Source organism: Phoenix dactylifera, chromosome 1 (genome assembly GCF_051530095.1).
Source record: "Phoenix dactylifera cultivar Ajwa chromosome 1, Ajwa_hap1_PhDact_Kaust_v1.1, whole genome shotgun sequence".
Lineage (NCBI taxonomy): Eukaryota > Viridiplantae > Streptophyta > Magnoliopsida > Arecales > Arecaceae > Phoenix > Phoenix dactylifera.
The window spans coordinates 35,589,110-35,611,192 of record NC_143190.1 but is presented as its reverse complement, the minus strand read 5'-3'; the positions used below and the strand labels follow the sequence as shown (position 1 = coordinate 35,611,192).

Below are 22,083 nucleotides of genomic sequence, written 5' to 3'. Positions count from 1 at the left end.
TATTTTTTTCGGGCTTCGGGCTGAGCTTAGGCTTGAAGATTTATGGATAATCCTAGCTAGAGCCCGATTAGGCCCGTCCGAATTATCCATTTGGGCCAAAAAAAGATCCGGCCCGAATCCGATTGAAGTTTAATATTTCATAATATTACTTTACAAGAAAATAAGCTAATTAAAAATTAAGCTTTCTCCTGTAATATAAGTAAAGAATACATGTAAATTATTCTCAGCTGAACCCATTTTATTTTGTCCTTTGCTTTATCATTATTCTCTCTTAATAACAATAAACGAATACGAATGGATTCGGGCTTTATTTTGGGCCTTATTTGGGCTTGGGCTGGGCCAGTGACATACCCGAGCTTGGTCCAAAAAAAAAATAAGCTCTATATTTAAGCCCAAACTCAGTTTAGAAAACAAAAAAAAAAAGAGCAAAATATATTTTAAATAACAACCCAGTTTTTGGGAGGTTTAGGGAACACCCTCTACATAATAAAGATGCCAAGACCCAATTCGTCCCTGCGAAACTGGAGTTTGTGCCACTTTTTAATGGGAATTTAACACTATCGTTGTTGTTTTGACTGGCAATATTTTTTTCAAAGAGAAGAATATATATTAGCTCCAATCTAAATATTTGATTCTCATTTTATTTTTAGCTCTTCCACACCTATTATTTTATCTGTGGTCATGTACAATATTAGACTGGCCTTTTGCATGAAGTTGTATTTGTTTACAAGAAGCAGTTTGGCTCACCATCACTGGATGGTGTAGTGCATCTCGTGTACTGCACTCGTCCATGCATGAACAAAAATTATAGTTATGTTTTTTTTATTAAACATGTGCAAGACTAGAATTGGACGTACAATGAGAACAGAAATTAAGAGACACGGAAAATAAAACGGGGGTCAGCAAAAACTGAATGCAAAATAATAATAATAATAAAAAGGACTGCCTTATTTTTTTATTCTGATAAAATATAATGATAAATTGATAATTATATACAAATTATGCTCCTCATGACTTGTTGGTACTAGCGGGCAATGGAACACTTGGCCCCTCTAATGGGGCTAGCTCCAAGTCAGTTATAATGATCATTGTCTTGTACCTTAAGTAGCAAGGTCAGCTAGGTATATTTTTTTGGCTTCAATTCTTAAGTAGGCACCAATGAAAGTATGCTTTCGAATCCAGAAAAGATCAAAAAAAAATCAAGCTTGTATGGATTAATCAAGTATCAAGCCTCTATTCATGTCATTAAAGCTTGTAGCAAATGCACAGAAGGTATGCTATCCATCTTCCTACCTCAAGATCCAGAAAGGGACCAACCTATCAACCTGATGATACAACTGTTAAGCCAACACTGCTAACTCATAAAGCTCACAGGTTTTTACGACGCTGCTTCAAGCAAATAAAATATCATACTTATACAGCATATACGTTGGTCGATGCAATTAGGACTCGCTGTACAATGCGTTTTAATTAGATAAGCTACTTGACAACCTCTTAAATTAATGTAAACTCCCATAATTGATCTCAAATTCTTGGCTTTTCTGAAGGCACTTAAACTAGCAAAATTTAGATGAGAGAGAAAGATACATCTCCATGAGTCGCGCCGACGCAGAATAGTAACAAAAGAAGGCAGTGTCTAATACAAGACACCCATCCATCTCCAAAGCACAAGTTAAATGCTGGAGCAGCAAGTAACCGAGACAATCCTGACACATGAACAGGAATAATGTGCACTTGCAAGCTTCAGGCGTTCCCCACTTGATTGACTGCAATGACCAGAGAGTATCAACCACAAGATGATGCTGCAATCCAGTTATAACATTTGGACTATGATCGAATCAAAATTCAACATGCCAAGAAGTTTTCCGAAAAGGAACTCTAGATATGAAGTAACAAACCATTTCTTTTAAGGCATTTAAGATGCAGACAACCCATTCATTCAAAAAGCAACAACTACTGCTATTCTATCTGACAATTTACAGCGGATCATACATGATAATATGGATATATAGGGATGTAGTAAACCATGCTGGTACTGAAAAGAAGCTCAAACATAAGCAAGGATTTCAACCTAAAATGATTTACAAAGCTTTCCATCAAAATGCTTCATCTCCTAGCTCACAGGAGAATTTCTGGAACAACTAACACTGCTGTGTAAATTCATGCAATATCACTCCCCAAGCCACATCCACTGTGATGCCTATCAATAACGTGCAGCAATAGACGAGCCAAGGCTGTCCCACCAACAAATTCACCCACAAATATGGCCTAAAGAATTTTTTTTTCTATCCATTCGCAGCAAGATATCTTTCCCATAAGATGAATTTGAAGCCAAAATATGACACAAGCCTGAACTAGTTGCACATTATCGGATTCAACTACGATGAACCATCTTCTTGTGATCATTATTATGCTAGGATATATTTGCAGCATTCTAACTGGCACAACTCGGCAGATATCATCTAATTCTAGATCCACATGCAAGTCCTTTCAAACAATTAGCATTACCAGTTGCTGCTATTTCCTCCATACCTGCCTGCACTAAACTAAACCACAAGAAGAAGAAGCACAACATCCAAAATCTACAGCTGCAAAGCCAAGTCAGGTTGCTGAGAGTCCTTATGAATGCCTGCCGATTGATGAACAGGGGACCCAGGAAGCTGGAAACCAATGTTTATGTTTAAGTCTGGAGGGTGCACATCCTTACTCTGCTTCTGCTCGGTTTGGGGAATTAGACCTTGCCATGGAGACTGGCCATGAAATCTTTTTAAGTCCGTTGCAACTAACTGGGGAAAAATAACCAATTCTTTGTCATGAACCTTAGATTCTTCACTGGTAACCTGGTTGGGTTGCTGGAAGAATTGAGGCACATGTCTTGTCTTAGAATCTTCATGAATCCCTGAAGGTGAGTTAGGGGTTTTCCAAGCAAATTTATGAAGAGATGCAAATCCTACTTGGTTGTTTGGAAGTCCCTTACCAGCAACTGCTTTACACTCTGCTGAAGCTCCAATAGACATCCATGCTCGGGCAGCAGCAGCTGCTGCAGCACTGGTATTCTCTCTGCCAGATGGAATGACAGCTGAAGAAAAGGGTTTTGGAGCATCAATGACTTTGTTCGAAATATTTGGCTGGTTGAATATCTGCAAACCAATTAATCTTGAATGATTGTTGATCCCCTGCTCAAGACTACCGCAGGCAAGGAAGTTACCTGCAGTTCCTGGCTGATGCTCGGAGATAAGTCCCAAAGTAGTACCCGGTCTACAACTACCAGAGTTCCCTGTTGCTTTCCCATTACTCAATTTCCAGAATTCCATGCTCAAAACCTCATTTCTACTTTGTAATGCCGCTGCTTCTGGCTGTTTTAGATGTCCAGGCTGCCCATTGTTCCAGTCCCATGAAATTATCCCAGGTGACCTAAAACTTGCAGGTTCAGAATGATTATCAGGTCTTTGCAAAGCTGTTTCAACAGGAATTCCACTCACAGAGGTCGAATGCCGTGGTCGGACATGCTCTGAAACGTTAGTGTGAGCCTTAGCAGAATTAACAGTTGCCTTCTTCTGCAGCTGGAATCCAGCACCAGCGACACTGGGTTGGGTTTCAGCAGTAACACCAGACAAACCCTGCTTCAGTTTTGTAGTTCTTTGATGATAATCTCTTCCCTTCACAAGATTACATGCTTTATTCGATACTCCAGTGGTTATCTGTCTCTTACGACCCAATCTGATGTCCTTAGATTCACAATTTTGGGTGGCTTGCAATCTCTCTTTAGCCTCCTTATCCTTTCTTGATGCCAACTTAAACTGAATGTCTGGATTCAAACCTAGCTGCCTCTGGTTGTGGTTTTCAAGAGACAGAACAGGTGTCTGAAGTGGCTCAAATTCCCTGACCCATCCAGGGCCAAATTTTACTCCAGCAGGTAATGCCTTCTCAATTGTCTTAGAAGCTATTTCCCAGGCAATGGGCCCAAGGGAAGCAGAAAAACGAGCCAAGCTCCTTGCATATGAGTCCTCTGCATTGAGTCCAACCTGATTCAGAAAATTTAAAACAACATGAGCACAGCAATGCAAAAGTGATCCATAAAGATGATGGACTAGCTACATACAGCAACCAGCTGCCTCATCTCGCCCTCATAAACATCAAACATAGAGTCAGGTTCAATCACAGACTGTTGCTCAGACATATTGTAAGTTGCTCGTCGATTTTCATCAATCACAAATGGCTTCCGCCCAAGCTTTGCAGGAGAGCTCCTTGCTGAAACAGAGAGATTATCAGAGGCAATCTTTCATCAGTCATCCCATATATAAGTGGACTGCAGTGCAGAGGTGAATGACAATACTAGATTTCCAGTCTGCCAGGATTAACAATCTGGATGTGATTAAAAAAAAAAAAAAGGAGTTACATTTTTTGTTAATTTGTACCATTATAGAGAAACACAATCTTCTGTTGGTGTTAATCATGGTTCCACTAGGGATAACATTACTCTTACTGCAGGGATACAACTGGCCATGCACCTTGCTTCACTCTAAAAAATATGTGCAACATCCAAAACCAACCAAATGATAGGGCAACTCTGACAGTAAAATAGCTGGCAAATCAAATTGATCTGCTTCTTAGTTCTAACAATGCCACAGGCAAGCTCTCAGTACTGACAGAGATTCAAACCATGGTCTATAGAAAAGTGCGAGAAATTATAACATCAGATCTGACAAGTTAAACAAATTTATATTCACAGCTGCTCCAAAATATCCAGTCAATCAGCTGGTTATGATGGATATTTTAAATTTTTTAGAGGAAAACCAGATGTATGTCAAATCGTGTTATTAAGAAAGAGTTCTTCCAAGACATGCAGGCATCAGGAAGGTTCCTAACCTAGCATGGTGTTTCAACTTTGATCATAACTCATCTATCCAAAACTCAAAATTATATGGTGGAAAGCCCTGAACCATCATACCTGAAAGTTCATCTGCCTTCTCCGATTTACTCTCACCCAGAGAAGAACTGCCATCCGCAAACCCATTATCAACAACTGGAGCTTCAACACCATTAGCTTGTGTCATGCTCAACCCAGTGCCTGTGTCCCCTGTGGAGGCAAGAGTGGCAGCAGAAGAGATATCAGAGACAAGTGGCTCTTGTGCAGTTCTGGACAGGGCCTTCATTAGTGGCTTCTTTTCCATGGAGTTGAATTTAATTTTCTCTTCAGTCTTTCCCGCTGTTTCAGCACATTTACCATCAACTCTTAGTTTCTGAAATTTTTGTCTTGCCATGTCTTGAATGGAACGCGCCTTTGCAAAATGATACGAAGATTAAAACCAACGTAATAGATTACTATAACATAAATTGTTTTGAACAAGAATTTAACAACTTTTTGCTCTTAACATACCTGTCTAAAGTATATGGTATCTGGTGCATTATATTGCATGGCATTACTGCAAATTAAGAAGACATCATCCTGCATTCAAGATGAGTGACATTAAGGAATAAGATTTCACCATTTAATAATCTGAAGTGCAACAGGGCCATTCTCCTCATACACACACACATGCACAAGCACATGGGAGCATAGGGAGTGACATCTCAGTCATTTTTCTCATGCCCCTATTTGGTTAAAAAAAGAAAAAGCAAATTTGGAACAATGATGTCAAGGATATCAAATTAATTTCCCTTAAATCTCTTTCCTTGTCAGTTTTTCTTTTTAATTATTCAGCAAAGTTGTAATCTGATAACAGCTAGCAATATTCATCCAAACATAACTGCAATTTTTCACAATATGCAATTTATAATCATTTACAGTTACAACTCTTACCTGTTGGGTTGAAATGCTTTTTATGGTTTCCTTTCATGAATGCTCTATCAGTTGTTTATGACTGACATGAAGTCATGAACTAGCAGTATATGACATAGCCTCCCTATCAGAAATTGAGTGTGTATGATTCTATGATTATTAGTTGGATTGCACACATAATAAATTCAGCTATTTAGTTGATTGGTCAATTAGCTTTCCTACATGAAACTTTCTCAGGATCAAGAAATGTTGTACCATCCCGAACCGTCCGGTTCGGGGCATACTGGGCCGTACCAAAAGTGGATTGGTATTTTTTCGCCCCTCGGTTCTAGAAACCGGCAGGGGAGAGGGGAAGGAGAAGGAAAGAGAGGAAAAGAGAAAGTGAGAGAGGGGAGGGAGGGAGAGGAAGAGGAAGGGAGTGGGAGGGAGAGGGAGCGAGAGAGAGAGAGAGTCTAAGATAAGGAGAGAGGGGGCTTTCTTGCCTCCATCTCTCCGGCGCACAAGAACAGGGACAGAGCCCCTGTTTTGAAAGCCCTCTCTCCTTCTCTTGGCCTCTCTCTCTCCTCTTCTCTATCCCTCTCTCTCCCTCCCTTCCTCTCCCTCCTTCCCTCTCTCTCTCTCTCTCTCTCTCTTTTCCTCCCTTTCCTTCTCCGTCTCCCCCCTCTACCTCCTCCGCCTCTCTCTACCTTCCTCCCTCTCCCTCCTTCCCTCTCTCTCTATCTCTATTTTCTTCTCTTTCCTTCTCCCTCTCTCCCTCCCTCGCCCTGTGTCGGTACAAGCCCACAATGGAACACGATTGCATATTGTACCATACTGTCGAACAACTGATATGGATTCTGGTACCGGCATAGCAAATTTTGCTCATGATTATATACATTTTTTTCTTTAAATGACTCGCCTATTTATAGTGAGCGTGGATCCTCTCTAATTCATTTTAACCAGAGAGAACTACTTCTCCAATCATGGCCATCTATGATGGGCGCAACAGCCATGATTGGAAGGGTCTTGCATGGTACATGGGGCAACAAGTCTCGTGATGTCGAGTGGGGCCCTTTCAATGATGGCCATCACACCAATCTTAGATAGTCGTGATTGGATAATTGGCACTCTCCCATTTTGGCTCACTATTTTTTATTTTCTCTAATTTAGGAGTTTGTTCCTTTGCATAATTACATGAATTTAGTGATTTGTTTTGTTTACAGCTTTGTCAGCTTGTTTCCCTAAATTCCGCCTTAGCTTTCTTGCTTATGTGAATTTTGTTTTAGCTAGATTAGAAATTTATACATGCAACTAAACTAATCAAAGATAAATATTAACCATTCTAGAGGTTGAGCCTTGGCACAATAGTAAGGTTCCTCCATTGTGACTCAGGTGTCACAAGTTCGAAAAAGGGAAATAGACTCTTCACAAGCGGGGGTAAGATTGCGTACGTCTAGGGCTGCAAATGATTAGGTCAAATCAAGGCATGCTTGACCTCAATCCAACCAATTTTATATCCGAGTCATGATTTTGGCCCGAGCCCAACCTATTACTTGATCGAGTCAGGTTAGATTGGGTCCATGGAAAAGATTTGACTCGGCAGCAAGGTTTGCCGTCTCGATACCGAACCCCATACTAGTGCCACACTAGTACAGTGTCGGTACGATATGGTATGAATTTCTTTTGGCGTGACGACACTTGATACACCACCCATATTGAGTACCGGTACCGAACCAGTACAGTACAGTACGTCGCGTACTACTCGATTTAGTCCGATACGGCGTACCATGTCGGTAGGTTATTCGCAAGTCAAGTTCAAGTATGGCAAGGACCCAAATCAAAATATCCGAGTTTGGTGATAACTGGGTCACATCGAGTTTGCAGTTCGAATCAAGCATCTAGCTATTCTTTTACAGCTAAAATATAATAATTAATAATTAAATATGAAATCACTAAAAAATAAATAAAACTAAAAAGGGCCAACTTGAACTTGAACTATCATGCAAAATTTTTAATTTCATCTAAGTAATTGGTTATTCTTCAGTTTACAAACTACACTTTTTAAAATATATATTGATATACCTGAGGGTATTATAAATAAGAATTGACCAAACAATCAATGAATATAAATATTTAAATATATTTAAATCACAAAAAAATGAGAAGAGATGTAGTTGCTGAGATGAAAAAAGAAGAATTAGTTTAAGTTGGAGTTTACTCAATGAATTGGGAAAGATATTTAGAGCAAAGGAGGTTTATTTGATTTAAATTTTTTGATCGAGCTAGATCAAGTTCAGGTCAAGTCGGGTCGGGTCCCTTTTTGTTGACCTAGATGATATACAAGCAAGGTTGGGTCAAATCGGGATGAAACATACAAGACTCAAACCTGACCTAGAATTTAGATAGGATCCGATTTTTGAATTGAATCAACCCACGGATCTTCCAATACAGATCAGATCATGTCTAATCAGGTTGGAACCGAGTTGTGTCACAAGTTGAGCCAAACTATTTGCAGCCCTATGTATGTTTGACCCTCCCCAGACCTCATAGTGATAGGAGCCTTGTACCCAAAACCGCCTTTTTTTATAAATATTAACCAGTCTATTTAAGTATACTTTACATTCCCTTGGTATCACCAAAGAATATAGGTTTTCAAGATAATGCTTGTTTATAATATGGTATTACAACAAAATAGGTCCTATAGCAAGCTTAAAAGAATCTAGGAAGGTGGTATTTTGAAACATATTCAAAAACAAATGAAATCAAATGAATGTGGGAAGCAGAAATTCACAGGTGAAATGAAATGAAATCTTGGCTATATTGTGAATTGACAGTTTTATGCTTTTGGAAGTTGGATTTTAAAATGTATCCATCATATGCAAGCCCTGTAACATAACTACAACAACATTCTATGGTGAAGAACAAGGACAATCTTCTGACAATTTACGGCACACGTCAATATAACCACAACAGAAAACATGAGAAACACAACGGTGAGACCTTGTCCTTTCAGTTATGATGCTCCCCGCTTTAAATGTAGAACCCCAACAAACACCACCTATCTTAAGAAATCGAGTAGAAAAACTCAAGCAAATCCAAGCATGGGTCAAGGGGACATAAATATGAAAGTGGTGTTGGAATGATAAAATGGAAAATGAAGTATAACATGTAATAAGTCAAGGTGGCAACCATATATGCAGCTAAAGGAACACATTCATGAATAAAACTTAGATGTTGGCAAGGATGAACCAAATGATATCTATTTTAAGGACAACAGCCACCCACACTCCAGCTCTTATGAAAATTAAGCATATGGAGAATATATTGTAAACAATAAGAGAAGGAAGCTAAATAGAGAAGTTTCTAATGAAGGTCGTATCAAATTTAAAGATATTAAGTACTTCCATGGAGCTTGGGATAGCAATACATGAAAATAATTTTCAGGTGTATGCACTTAGTTGACCATAGGAAACTTTTCATATGACGAAAGCATGTGTCTCATTGATATGCCAATACCCATCCCCACCATGTGCTGGGCAGCACCATGTCAGCAAGCCACGGAACATATTGAAGGCAAATGCTCCCCAATGACTAGCAAAGGTTGTGCCAGAGCACTTAAATCCTTATATGAAGCCTCGAAATCCTTCAATACGTTCCTTTCCCCTAAAAGGTTAAGAAAATGGCTTGTCACATGCACCAGGGAGAATTGAACTTGACTGGAACTACTTATGACAATTTTTAATTATTCAGCATTACTACATGCATATTGTTATATAACACCTCTATCAATTGTTGTTGATAGCAGAGTATCATTACTGTTCAACACCATTTAATATTTTATTGGAACACCAAATAATCATGATTGACCCCCATCTCATTTGATGTCAATACTTTGATACTCATCTTCCAACAAACTTGTGCTAGCCTTTTAACTTCTTCACATACTCCCAAACTATCCAACTTTTCTTAATCCTTTGCATATGCAAACTATGGTTATGATCAAACAAGAGCTTACTTTCAGCAAGTACAGAATGGTGCATGAAAGGAAATACATACAGGAAGCTTACAAGTTGAATAAGAACATTAAAGATGCAAATGTAGAGGACGTATGGTCGAAAAAGGAATAGAGTTACAATAATAGACGAGTTTAGGAATTGCACTCCCGACACACAAAATGATGGAGAAGTAATTTAAATGGTCATATGTTTCTATAACAAGAACAACGGATCAAACTCATGTCAAAGGGTTTAAATTTGGAAAGATGACGAAAGAATAACTGGATGGAAGTGATTAAAGGATTTGGGAGACCATGGATTTAATAGGGAATGTGACCCCAAAGGAAACAAGTGATGAGCTAAAATTCCTAAAACCTATCCAAATAAGGCTGGCCATTGAATTTGGGGTCATGTAAACAGACACACTCAAATGATTTGGCAGTCCAATATTGTTGACTCATGGTCCCATCTAACCAAGTTCGAGCAAACAATGCAATACATTTTGACCATGAACCATGAACTATAGTTAATAAATAATTGTTTATAAAGCATTTTTAACACAGTTGAACAATTGAACAATTAAATTTCTTTGTATCACTTGGTTCAAATAAAACATAGGGGAACAATTGGTTACATTACATGTCTGACTCTTTTCCCTCCAAATGTAACCACAGCATATCTAATAATCAATTTAACTTGGAAATATGGCTCAATTTTTTTTGAAATAAATTATTTTAGTGGTATATCCAACATGGTAGCTCTAATTACCTGAAGGTTCTCCTTTAAGAAGGTATAAGAGTAAAAATATCATGAAATTGAATTTGGAGAGTGCCATTGGGTTAACCAAATTTTACAAAGAAGAGACACCCAATTCCATCAATTGAAAAAACAAACCCAGTCATATCATATAATGGAAAATTATTGCTGAATGATCTAACGCATGGTTAATTAGAAAAAGAAAATGACTTATCAAGTTGCAAAAGCGTCAAAAAAAGATAAATTGAGAAGCCACTTATGAACAAGTAACCAATCATAAAATCTAAAGTTGCTTTCAGGCAACCAATAGCCACTATTGTTTTCTCTTTAATAGCCAAAATCTTCTAACTAGGGTGACAAATCCACTTCTAAATCTTCCCAAAATGTCAAACATGCACATGCTACCTAAGAGCTTTTTTTAATAAGGTGTTTCTATATGTATCTGCTTCCCTGCACCCACACCTGCTTCCAATTCTGGCAACTAAGATTTTTCTCTCTAAATGAGTCAAAATCTAACATGTCACAATATAATATGTGCCTAAAAGGAGAAAGAGTGGGGGAGGGTCGATTAAAAACCGACATGCATTAAACATATATCAGTATATCTGCATGCATTTGTAGATGGCCAAACAAGAATTAAAAGAAAAAGAAGAAGAAACAGACCTTCTAATTTCCCATGAAGAACTTAGTAACTACAAATGCCTAATAAGGAAGATTACATAACATATTTCCCTTTTTGATGAGATGGAGAACAAAGAGTCCCATGCTAGTTTACTAATTATGAGATCGTGGAGAGGTTTGGGTTGACATGTTCATAGATATGGAATCCCTTGTTCAGACAAACTGATACTGATCACTACTTTCATGGTGGAGTTGGAAAAAATTGTGATGGAAAAATAAAGGTGAAGGGGAACAGCTTCCCCTTTGCCATCTGGTGGAAAATTGAGAGAGAGAGAGAGAGAGAGAGAGAGAGAGAGAGAGAGAGCAGATACATGGAGAAAAAGAATAAGAGAATCAAACATGTGTCACCCTTACCCAAGGTTGGTCAACGATCCGAACTAAGCCTGATGGCTGAGTACGGTTTATTATTACCAAGGTTTGGGGCCATTTTTCAGTATTGATTTACTGCTCCAGCTACCAACTAGAGCTCCACGCATACAATTTGGACTACCCAATAAATTTTAAACATTAGATTAAAATAAGAACTTTTTTGAGCTTAACAAAACTACAAAAATGCAATCTGATATGTAGAAAAGAACTAAATGTTAATTTTTCCGAAGTAGATATGTTCATTTATTTTATACCTACCTCATATTGCTCAAAGGAGAGGTAGGCATTACTTGCAAGCTTCTTCCTTATAGTGCCAAAGTCCATCGGATGCTCAATTACGTCATGGTAGTCAGGAAGCTGCGAGAACCCAGCACATTTGTAAATTTAAAAGAAATGATCGCTACTTTGCTCTTTTAGCCATTGAATTTCTAGCCATAGCAAGTTCACAAACCTCTTCCGGATCCACTGGCTCTGCAAACACCCCATATGTGTCTTTCCTGCAGTACCAAAAGAACAAGCCCCAACAAATATTCAACAATCAATTCAGCAGGAACAACAAAGCAACAAAGCAGGAACATGAGTGACGCACTTCTGAAGCTTATCGAGAATCGCCTCCAGTGTTTTCCTCTCCGGTAAAGGGGTTCCTGCGAACGACTTGGATGATAGCTCTGCGCCAACTAAAATAGGCACTTTAACAAACAAAGGTGACATCTTTCTTGAATATTAGAACAGAAAGCAAAGATTCACATATTAACGTACCTGAAAAGGAGCCCTTGGAACATCTTCGAAGCACATTCTTCCTTCCTCTCTGAGGGAAAAGGGAGTAAGAACACGAAAGAACGCGAATAATAACCAATTTCTTGACAATAAATACCAAATAACACAGATTCATGGACAGATGAGGGCGGGTGGGAAAAGAGAAAAGCCTTTGTTGCTTCGTCAGGGAGCAAGATTGCAGTTGTTGACTCCCCCACAAGGTTGGTGGGGGACCGACCGACTCGAGAGAGAGAGAGAGAGAGAGAGAGAGAGAGAGAGAGAGAGAGAGGATGAGGAGGACGGTGACGCAGTGCGGAGGAATAGTATACCTCCAGGTCACGGGATCCATCCGAGCCAACGCCATCATCACAACCCTCGATCCTCCTCTTCTTGGGGGGCTTGATGGTCTCCTCCCCTTCCGCCGCCTCCTCTCCATCCTCCTCGTCATCATCCACGTACGAGGAGGACGACGCGGACGACGAGGATGACGCCACGTGGCCGGAAGATGGAATCCTCCGAGACCTAGGGGCGCGCGCCGGCGAGTCGGAGCACCGCTCATCCCTTCTGGAAGGAGTAATGTTGGGGAGCTTGAGGACGAGCTTCAGCTTCCTTCTCCCCCTCTCTTCTTCTTCGTCCTCGGTGAAGTCGTGGAGGGAACGGCGCCGCCGGCGTGGGCGGAGGGTGCGTCGGGGGGGCTCCGGTGCCCGCGAGGGAGGGGGAGGGGGGCGGCGGAGGAGGACGGGGAGTGGGGGATCGGGGCGTGCTATGCGGCCCTTCCGCTTCTTCCGCGGCCGGCCCTTCTTCGCCGCCGCCGCCTTTGCCATCATCTCTCTCTTCTTTTTTTTTTTTTTGCCCCCCTTCTTTTCTTTCTCTTACCAACAACTGCTGCTGGCTTCTCTCTCCTCTCTATCTTTTCCGTCCTTACCGACTCTCTTATTTTTATTTTTTTTTTTACTTTATTTTTTCGGTCAGAAAAAGGAAGTAGGGGTTGGAAAATGGATTAAAAAAAGGAGGGTTTTAGGCTGGGAGAGCAGAGGCAAGAGTATGAGGGTGGTCAAATCGTTGGGGTCTGCTATTCCGCCGGAATTGTAGGCAAGGTAATGTGCAAATGGGCCCCTTTCTCCCTGCTTCTGTCTACCGACGCAGATGGTCATCACGACGTGGATCCGGCAATCACGTCAGCCACGGTCCTCGACTCTTGCATCCATGGGGCCATGGCAGATGCATTAATTCATCTCATGGTGTCGATTAAATTAATTTTTTTTACTTTATATGAGTACATCTAATAATATTTAAAAATATATATGACGAAATAAAAAAAACAAACCCTTAATTTTTTGAAAATAATATTTTCAAATTGTATGTAGTACGAAAGATATTCCAACCTACCCGTATTTTTTGTTTTTTAATAGACATGAGTGGATCGAAAAAAAAATTGAATTCTTAAGAAATAAGTATTGATCGTTATAATACTGTAGCCAAGTCTCCTTTCGGGTAAATATTGTTTGCTCCAAAAATCTGCCTCACATAGGTAATATCTTCTCATGCCGTCTTTAACTCTGCTCTGAATGTTAACTCATCAAAAATACGTCGTTCTTCAACTGCGACAAGTCTAGTATCACGATTTCTGATCACAAAGCCAACACCTTCTTATTTTCGTCCTGAAAGATACTGTCATTAAATCAACATTAAGAGTGCAAGAGGAAGAAGGCTCCCAATATATAAAAACTACCGTTCATGTTGTAATAGTTGAATGGAGCTCTAGATGCTTCTAGCCACCTCATTGAATTGGATTTTTGAGTATCATTAATTATTTCTCGTTAAAATCTCATGTCAGAATTTTTGATACATTTTTGATATAAAATCTCTTGTTATTATTATTATTTTAAAATTTTTAATTAAATTAAATTTATTACTAAGCGAGTGATTGCATCTAACTAGGAAGCAATAGGCATGCGCATTACTTCGCTTTTGCTTCGCTCTTTTTTTATCCATAGCTATATATATTGGTTTGTGTTTTGATTAGTTCATAATTATGTTGGCTCTTTTCCAACTAATTCTCTCTTTTATGTAGCCCTATCGGCACATCTATATATATTTAGTCTATCATTATAATGCAAAGTAGCATATTTAACTGGTCTTTATTTTAAATTTTTTTTTCAAGAGCTAAGCCGACCCAGATTTTTATAAATTTTCTGTTTTTTAACAAAGTCACAAAAAAAGAAAAGGACTATTTATAGCTTTTTCTTTTTAATTTGCGGAAAGAAGGGAGGAATTGGGACCCATCCCATTTATTGCTCTTGATTTTATTTATTGCCCAACAAATCATCAATTATAAGCATCCATTTCGACCGCATTGCATCAAGACATGCCCGATGCTAGTCTTACAATCAATCAATCAATGTTCATTTTTTTTTTACTTTCCAGAAAATTCATCCAGTGATTCACTCAAACAAAAAAAAATGTGTCGCCTCACCAGAGCCGCACAAGACTGTAAGGCTGCTCCATCCACGATCAGCAGGAGCAAATTATTTCCAAATGGATGGAACCCAACCCTACATCCGTGGCCCAGGTTTCGAGCCGGTTGAGTAGATCCAAATCCAACTAGAATAGCCTCCAAAATGACCAAACACAATGGTCGGCATTAAATTTATATTTTATTGACGTCACTTTTCGTGTAACAAAAAATATGTTCTGATTCTCTAAAAATATTTTTAGAATAGCCGTTTGGCAAAAAAAATTTAAAAAATTATTTTAATAAAAAATTTTAAATAAATTTTTTAAAAAATAAAAAAATCTGCATGAAAAAATTAGTTTAATTTATAAAAAAATTTTTGGACCGAAATTTTTGACCCACCATAAACGTTGGACCGGATGGGTGGGTTGTCCTGGCAATGCGGAGGAGAATGGTGGTATTATCCGGTTCCGGCGGAAGCTTTGGTCGCCGGAGCGAGAGGTCCCATCAAAGACGGCTCCAGCTTTAACTGTAACAGAAAAAAAAAAAAAAAAACAAATATAAAAAGAAAACGGCTCCAGCTGGATGGAGGAGTGACGGGTTTGGTTGACAGCAGACGCGGTTCGGGATTGCGTCCACTCAATGCCCGACCAAGATTTCAACGCCTTTTTTGCGAACTTTTCCTCTCCTCACATCATCTTCCGCCCTTATTTGCCATTTCATTTTTTTTCCCCATTTTTTTGAACTGAAAAATAATAAATTTTTGAATCTCTCTCTCATACTCTTACCAACCCACAAAAAAAAAAAAAAAAAAATCTCTAGATGCAAATATCTAGGATTTGATTGTCATGAATCATCATGATATAGGAATTTATAGGAATTTTTGATCTTTATATTAAAGTTTCAAAACTGATAGCAAATCATTCACTTTCTGATAACTGCAAACTAATTAATAATATATCCAGCAGCTTACAACAAAAAATACAAAATAAAGAGAAGGCCTTATAGTCAAAGCATTCGATATTTCATGAATATTTATTTTGATAGTGGGACTAATCTTTCAAAGAATCTGTTTAAAAAAACCAGCATGACTAGATAGGTTTTTTCATTAGATTCACAAAGTAGGCAGTTTTTTTTTTTTGAATAGGCTCTTACCAATTCAATACCTTTTCAACCCAAGTCCTGTAGAGAAAAAAATCTAATTTTTTTTTAAATTTTTGTAGACCTACAAGTGCACAAATAAAATTAAGATTAAGATTAAGATGGGCCTTTAAAAATATATAGACCGGATAAATCAAGAAGCCTTATTCTTGTAGAAAATTCAACTCAAGTTCTTCTGAATTTTCTAAATATGCCTTGAGATATATTTGCATATTCGGCTAAATTATTTACCGACTATACCATACATTGGAAAGAGATTTGAGAGAAAATTTTCCATCACAACGGTGTCTGTAGAGTTTTTGAAATATTAGAATATTGGAAACTACTTTAAAGAAAGAATTCAACATCTTCAATTTCCAATGGTTTTTGATTCCTTATGTGTCTCTCTAACTTGGTTAGCACTCTCTATCTTAAAGAACCGGTCCTCAGGGTAATTGTTTCCAATAAACAGTCAGGACATCTAAATAATTTCATATTCACCCTCTATTTCTAGTTATGGATGCTAGATATCCAATTTGAATATCAGAATATGAATAGAGAGCAAACAGTTATTTCCACATTGCTAATTAATTAAGACAGGTTGATTGGCATTAGGAAATCAATTATCAAAAGATAAAAAAAATATTTCGATACATAGATATTTCTAGGAAAATATTTAAGAAATTCTACAATTGTATGTCAAAATAGAAGGGAACAAGAAAGAATCCATGTGGTTGAATTCAAGCGGGGAACATGCTTATCTAAGGCCTACATTTTTGTGTCGGCAGCGGGGCCCTATTTAGTGCATTTAAGAGCAATGCCACGGTTACTGGGAAAAATCACCAAAACACTCTGCTTCATTAAATGGGCACAATCCAAAGAGAGCAAAGAGCGACCATTTGAGTGATATATATTTGAGTTTCCTGACAATGGTACCGTGGGTCAAATGGGGAATTTTTTTTTTTTAATTTTACAACCACGGCTCACACGCAATGATTATGAATGCAGCAAAAGAAAATTGAAAAATAAAAAATTACATAAAAAGCTCAGACCATGATATGTGGTTTACTCTAATGAAATTTTTACGATGAACTGCATGGAAGGCAACCCAGTCTACAATATCGTTTATCTTCCTGTACAAATGCAATTTTTCCTTTATACCACATGTTCGATTCCGAACCCACTCAATCACCGTGGTCAAGTCTTCCTCGAGAAGGATGAGATTTGCGCTGAGTACCAGCCTCGCAAAGATAATGCCCTTCCATGCCACTCTAAACTCATGCATAGCTTGGGCGTCTCTTAAACTTAGGCATAATAATAGATACCGGTATGCGGCATGCTGCATACATTATGAGTGGCTTCATCGGTATAAAGCTGCTGCTTCGTCTCTCTAAAAAATATGCTCGGAAAGAATCATGCAGGGCAATTTTACAAAGGACTTTCTGGGTTCTGTGTCACGTAGAACAGAGATTTTACACATGATTATTAATTTAGTTCCAATTCATACTCTATGCAAGTAATATCGCAGTTAGAGGAAAAACCATGAAACAAAGTATCTATGCTAAGGAAATGCTCGATCCTAAGGTCATCCAAGCTATCCAGGTCGGCAACAAAATATAACTAGTTTTAGCCAATGCTTTCTTAAAAAGGAGATTAAGGGCATTCAATAACCATGAAAGGCTGAAAAAGGTTTGAATTGATGCATATAAACTTGTGCAAACGAAGAGAATAATGATTCTTATAAGACTCGACTGAGACGGAACACATAAAAGAAAAGGTGCTTGACGGGTAACGCCAAATAGAACATACATAAAATGATGCAGATGCATGTGTGGCCCAAGTATATCATGGTCTAAGAAGACTCAAATAAGACAGAACAAGGACAAATGGACACTCATTCCCATTTTCAGAAAACCAGAGTAAGTTTGTGGCCAGAACTTCTGAGTTCTTGGCCAACTTTGCCTGCAGCAAGTTCAACTTCTAAGGAGAGAATGGAGGAAAAAAAACAGTGAACAGAAGAAAGAATTTACCGTAGAAATTTCTGCTGGTATTATATAGGAAAACATCAAAAAAACGAAAAAGAGCAAAGAGCAAAGAGCAAAGAGCAAAGAGCAAAGCCGCCAAGGCGGTAGCTCAGTTGGAACGGAGCTCGGCTTCTAACCAAGTGGTTCCAGGTTCGAAACGCGCGGGCGTCGATTAAATGTGGGGACCGGATGCCCTTAGCCTGGACACGGGGTCTAGAAGTGCTACTGGTCGGCTGGTAGCCTTGGTGGTGCCAGGTGTGACGTACTCACACGTGGTTCTCGAGCCGGAGCCCAGAGGGGTAACCGAGCCGGGGTCACGGGTGGGGAGGGTATGAGTAATATATGGCTGGGGTCTGGTGCGCTGGGCCTATACCAAACGGCCATTCTGCCCGAATCGAACATAGTCCTGGCGGGGGCGGGGCCCGGTTGGGGTTGCTACGCGGGGTGGGCTTGTCCCTCCCCCCCTACCTCCTTTTTTTCAGCAAAAAAAAAAAAAAAAAAAAAAAAAAAAAAAAAAGAAAAGAGCAAAGAGCAAAGGTATTGGGTAAATGTGCATCAGCCTATAAGCAGCATAACGCAATCACCTTCAGAGGAAGGGAATGAGAAAAAAAGGTAGGGGGAGGGGTGTCCACAAAGAAGGCTAAAACAGCAGAACTAACATGATCATAGTTTTTCATATACCATGTATATATGCAAGGACTTCGTCTGCTCCGCTGAATAATACATTTTTAAGAAATTGTCGGGGCATAAGCAACTTACGTGTAAAATGATTAGTATACACATTCTAAGTATTGATATCGGCACGTGTACCAGACAGCTTCAAGCTAATTTACCCACAAAATTTCCCATCCTCATTGGTGGAACAAATCCTTATCCTCCATATATGGATGATTAATACATGTAATTCAATAGTCCTTTTCAAGTCACAAAACTTCCTGAATTTGAAGTAGCTATTCTGCATAAACAGCAGAATGCATTGTAATTAGCTGAACGGGCTGTTTGGATGCCAGAGACCACTATCCATGGATTACTGTTCACCATGAAATTCTTCATCAGCGAAAAGGAGAGGAGTCTCAAGATATCAGGGAACCTTCAAATGTAAAATCTCGTTTTTCCTGGATCGGATAAAAACACCTCTGAAATGGTTTTTATTATTCTTAAAAATCTTGATATTAGTAGCTAGATTGCCCACTTCTCCTACGTAATGTACCACCCGCTCTGGAAGATCATATTGAACTGATAAAATCTTCCAGCATCCAAAACAGCCCCAAAGTGTGCTATTTAGTTAACAGACAGCACTCTTCCTCAGCAAACTAACAATGATTTAAAGTTCAAAAAAGTTTAGGATGATGCCAACAGTTAGTTAGCACATGAAAGAAGAGGCTTAGTTTTTCATAGAATGCCAATCATATCAACAAACACACTCCAAAATCGGAATATGAACTTTGCAGGACAATCGAGTGGCTGAATACAATTCTGACCATTAAATGTAAGAAAAATGAATACAGTTTTACCATCAAATGCAAGAAAATTTCAACATTCAGTGTTGCATGAGGAAAACCATAGAGCAACACTAAGAAAAGGTTTCGTGGAGAAATTACTTCAGAAACCTTTGCTTTTCAGCTGCATTAGCATTCACCAAAAACATGGAACTCATCAGCAGATTGCTAACGATGTTGTGGATCAAGTTCAGCAAAACCATTATATGTCATCCACAGCAAAATACTCATGATGTAATCACTAACATAATAAAGCCAGTTCCAATTTCAATGTCTAAATAAGATATTGTGGATCATTTTCACATTCAAATGAGATGCAACAACATGCATTAAAATGTTTTCGCCTCTTCATTCAGTTTGGACAAAGCATTTATTCTTTCATTTAAGATGCAGTAGTCTGGTTTTTAAAGTACTTTTGTTTTGAGGGAACTATAGGATTTTTTCTGATTCTGACTAAAATAAAATTTATTTATTCGTAATTATGTCATGCTTGCTGCTTTCCAAGTTGTACCAGATGAAGGAAAATTACAAGCAAGAATGTAGACTATGCATGAAGAAAAGAAAACATGAATCTGAAGAAAATCATAGCAAGAACAGATCAGACTTGTTAAATGACCACTTGAACCCCTATGGAGTCATCATACTGGAAACATGCAATCAATGTCTAAATCAAACACATAAAATATCTACAAAGACTAGGAGGTGTAAAACCAAATAGACGTTCCATAAGTTTTAATTGTTGCTATCAACTCCCCCATCTCTAGTACTCAAGACTTTAATATGAATTACTCTTTCTACCACAAGCAATAATCATATGGTTTCTGGATCATGATGATTTTCCAGCAGTCAACAACTCTTGTCACTAAGTCATGGAAATGCTCTAGCAAGCCTATATGTACAGGGGTGCTCCAGTCAAATCAAACAATGGGTAATAAACAAGACAATCTTAGACAATTGCATTCTTTGAAACCAAGAGGAAAAACAATTGCAAATATTTATGATTGACAATTGCAAATATTTATGCAATCACGAATGAGGGCAAGAGGTTAACATGCCCGACATGGTACAATGTTGATATGGCAACCAAACTTTAATCACACCAGAGTATAGCAAAATGCAGTTATGAAAATTTTTGAAATTGCCGAATACTCATTATACCTGCTGGTAGGTTAACAATTCCAGGCCGCCAAAAAAATCCATTCTGTTCTCTCAAGCACTCACCTGATGTGTGGATTTATCCTTTGCCTCCTGCTTTTAACTACATGCCATGTACAGAAATAGGTCAATAAGTCCATCACCCTTCTAATAACACAACAAGGTCTCCCTAGGGCTGCTATTTTTTTCTGGGGCGCATGATATTTATAATAAAATGCAATCATGAACACTTCTCAAGTTGCTTGCATACTCCTAATCTCTGCTGATGTCTAAATAATTCCAGGCTGCAGCTGCCCTGACCCTTCATATCTCACCAAACATATTCATTTTGTTCTCTCAAGCACTCACCTAATGAGTTCATGTATCCTCTGCCTCCTGCTTATAACAAACTTCATGCCTTGTACAGAAATATGCTCACCTTCCTCCTAGTAGGACACCAAGCTCTCTCCCCAAGGTTGCTATTTCTTTTTCTGGTTTGCATGAAAATATAGTTGCCATTGCTTTAATCTCTCAGCTAGATGTATAAGTATATCTCGCCATGTTAGCAGCTTCATAAGCAAGACCTACTACCGTGCCTTTTCTCAATGCCTCCGTAAATCATTCCAACCCTTCTTGCCTTTTAATTTGACTCCTGAACAAAGATCTTTCGTCAATCAATACTAGCCATTTTTAATGCAACTCCCTCTCTACAGATTCTCCCAGTTTATGCATTTCTTACTTTCTAAAAGGTCACTTATCATCAAGGTCTGCTATCATTGTTTATGTATGCCTTAAGTTCTCTGCCAATTGTAATGCCTGTCCTAAGGGCTCTTCTGCTGATGCTCTCTCTCCTGCATCCCCTTTGTCGGATATTCGCCATCTTCCATAAATAATAAACCTATTGCCCCACCATGTTGGTATTGTTTTGGCATCAAGTGTCGCACCTAATAATTTTTCTCTTTAAGCCTTTCTCCTCTTGATAACTCAGTCCATACATGCATTAGCCCATGCCCGTCGGGAGCCTTAATATTAAGTTGAGCTAGATGACATCCTCAAAAGCACCCATATATGGTTATGGAGCTTGAGAAAGTTCTACACACTCATTCGGTAACAGTCCCCTATCAAGGAAATCATTCATTCCAATTCAAAAATTGAAGTAGAGTAACAGACAATGCTTTTGGTTTCTATGATCAATATGAAGTTTTTCTCATACCTAATTTTACTATACAAGAGTCACAATCAACATAAATTGCCCAAAAGCACTAATTAAATGATTAAATGCCCAAATGAGACCTTAACAAATCTATATAATTTATCGAGCTACATCTAGCATTTTCATTTTTCTTACTTCCTACAGACTATGCTGGTTTCAATTTTTTGGTTTAGCTACTTGATTCAAATATGTGGCTAGCACTATTGTGATGATATTGAATACACAAACCAGTAACTTATGTCTTTCAGCTTATGCGAACATCAACAGAGTCTCATAAGAAATGGATATCCAACAAGAACA

General features: G+C 38.6%; 1 protein-coding gene across 2 annotated transcripts; it reads right to left on the bottom strand.

Moving 5' to 3' along the window:
* Nucleotides 1–1,885: 1,885 nt before the first annotated feature.
* On the bottom strand, nucleotides 1,886–13,307 carry LOC103717628 (uncharacterized). 2 transcript variants are annotated; one of them, XM_039126014.2, is made up of 9 exons: nucleotides 12,648–13,307; nucleotides 12,322–12,370; nucleotides 12,152–12,230; nucleotides 12,014–12,059; nucleotides 11,821–11,919; nucleotides 5,381–5,449; nucleotides 4,952–5,282; nucleotides 4,103–4,251; nucleotides 1,886–4,025 (listed from the first exon to the last, which is right to left on the bottom strand). In XM_039126014.2, the coding sequence occupies exons 1-9, from the start codon at nucleotides 13,143–13,145 to the stop codon at nucleotides 2,583–2,585; spliced, it is 2,763 nt and encodes a 920-aa protein (XP_038981942.1). In that variant the 5' UTR covers nucleotides 13,146–13,307; the 3' UTR covers nucleotides 1,886–2,582. The 2 variants fall into 2 exon arrangements, with proteins under 2 accessions (XP_038981942.1, XP_038981941.1); XM_039126013.2 differs by having other exon boundaries at nucleotides 12,152–12,239; nucleotides 12,648–13,234.
* Nucleotides 13,308–22,083: the final 8,776 nt, after the last annotated feature.

Bases quoted from the DNA above. Each gene is read 5' to 3' on its own strand.
- LOC103717628 (XM_039126013.2), bottom strand. From the start codon at position 13,145: ATGATGGCAAAGGCGGCGGCGGCGAAGAAGGGCCGGCCGCGGAAGAAG. The intron at 4,252-4,951 runs GTATGATGGTTC...TCTCTGTTTCAG, and splicing joins GAAGGCAGATGAACTTTCAG to CAAGGAGCTCTCCTGCAAAG. The intron at 4,026-4,102 runs GTATGTAGCTAG...TTTCTGAATCAG, and splicing joins AGATGAGGCAGCTGGTTGCT to GTTGGACTCAATGCAGAGGA.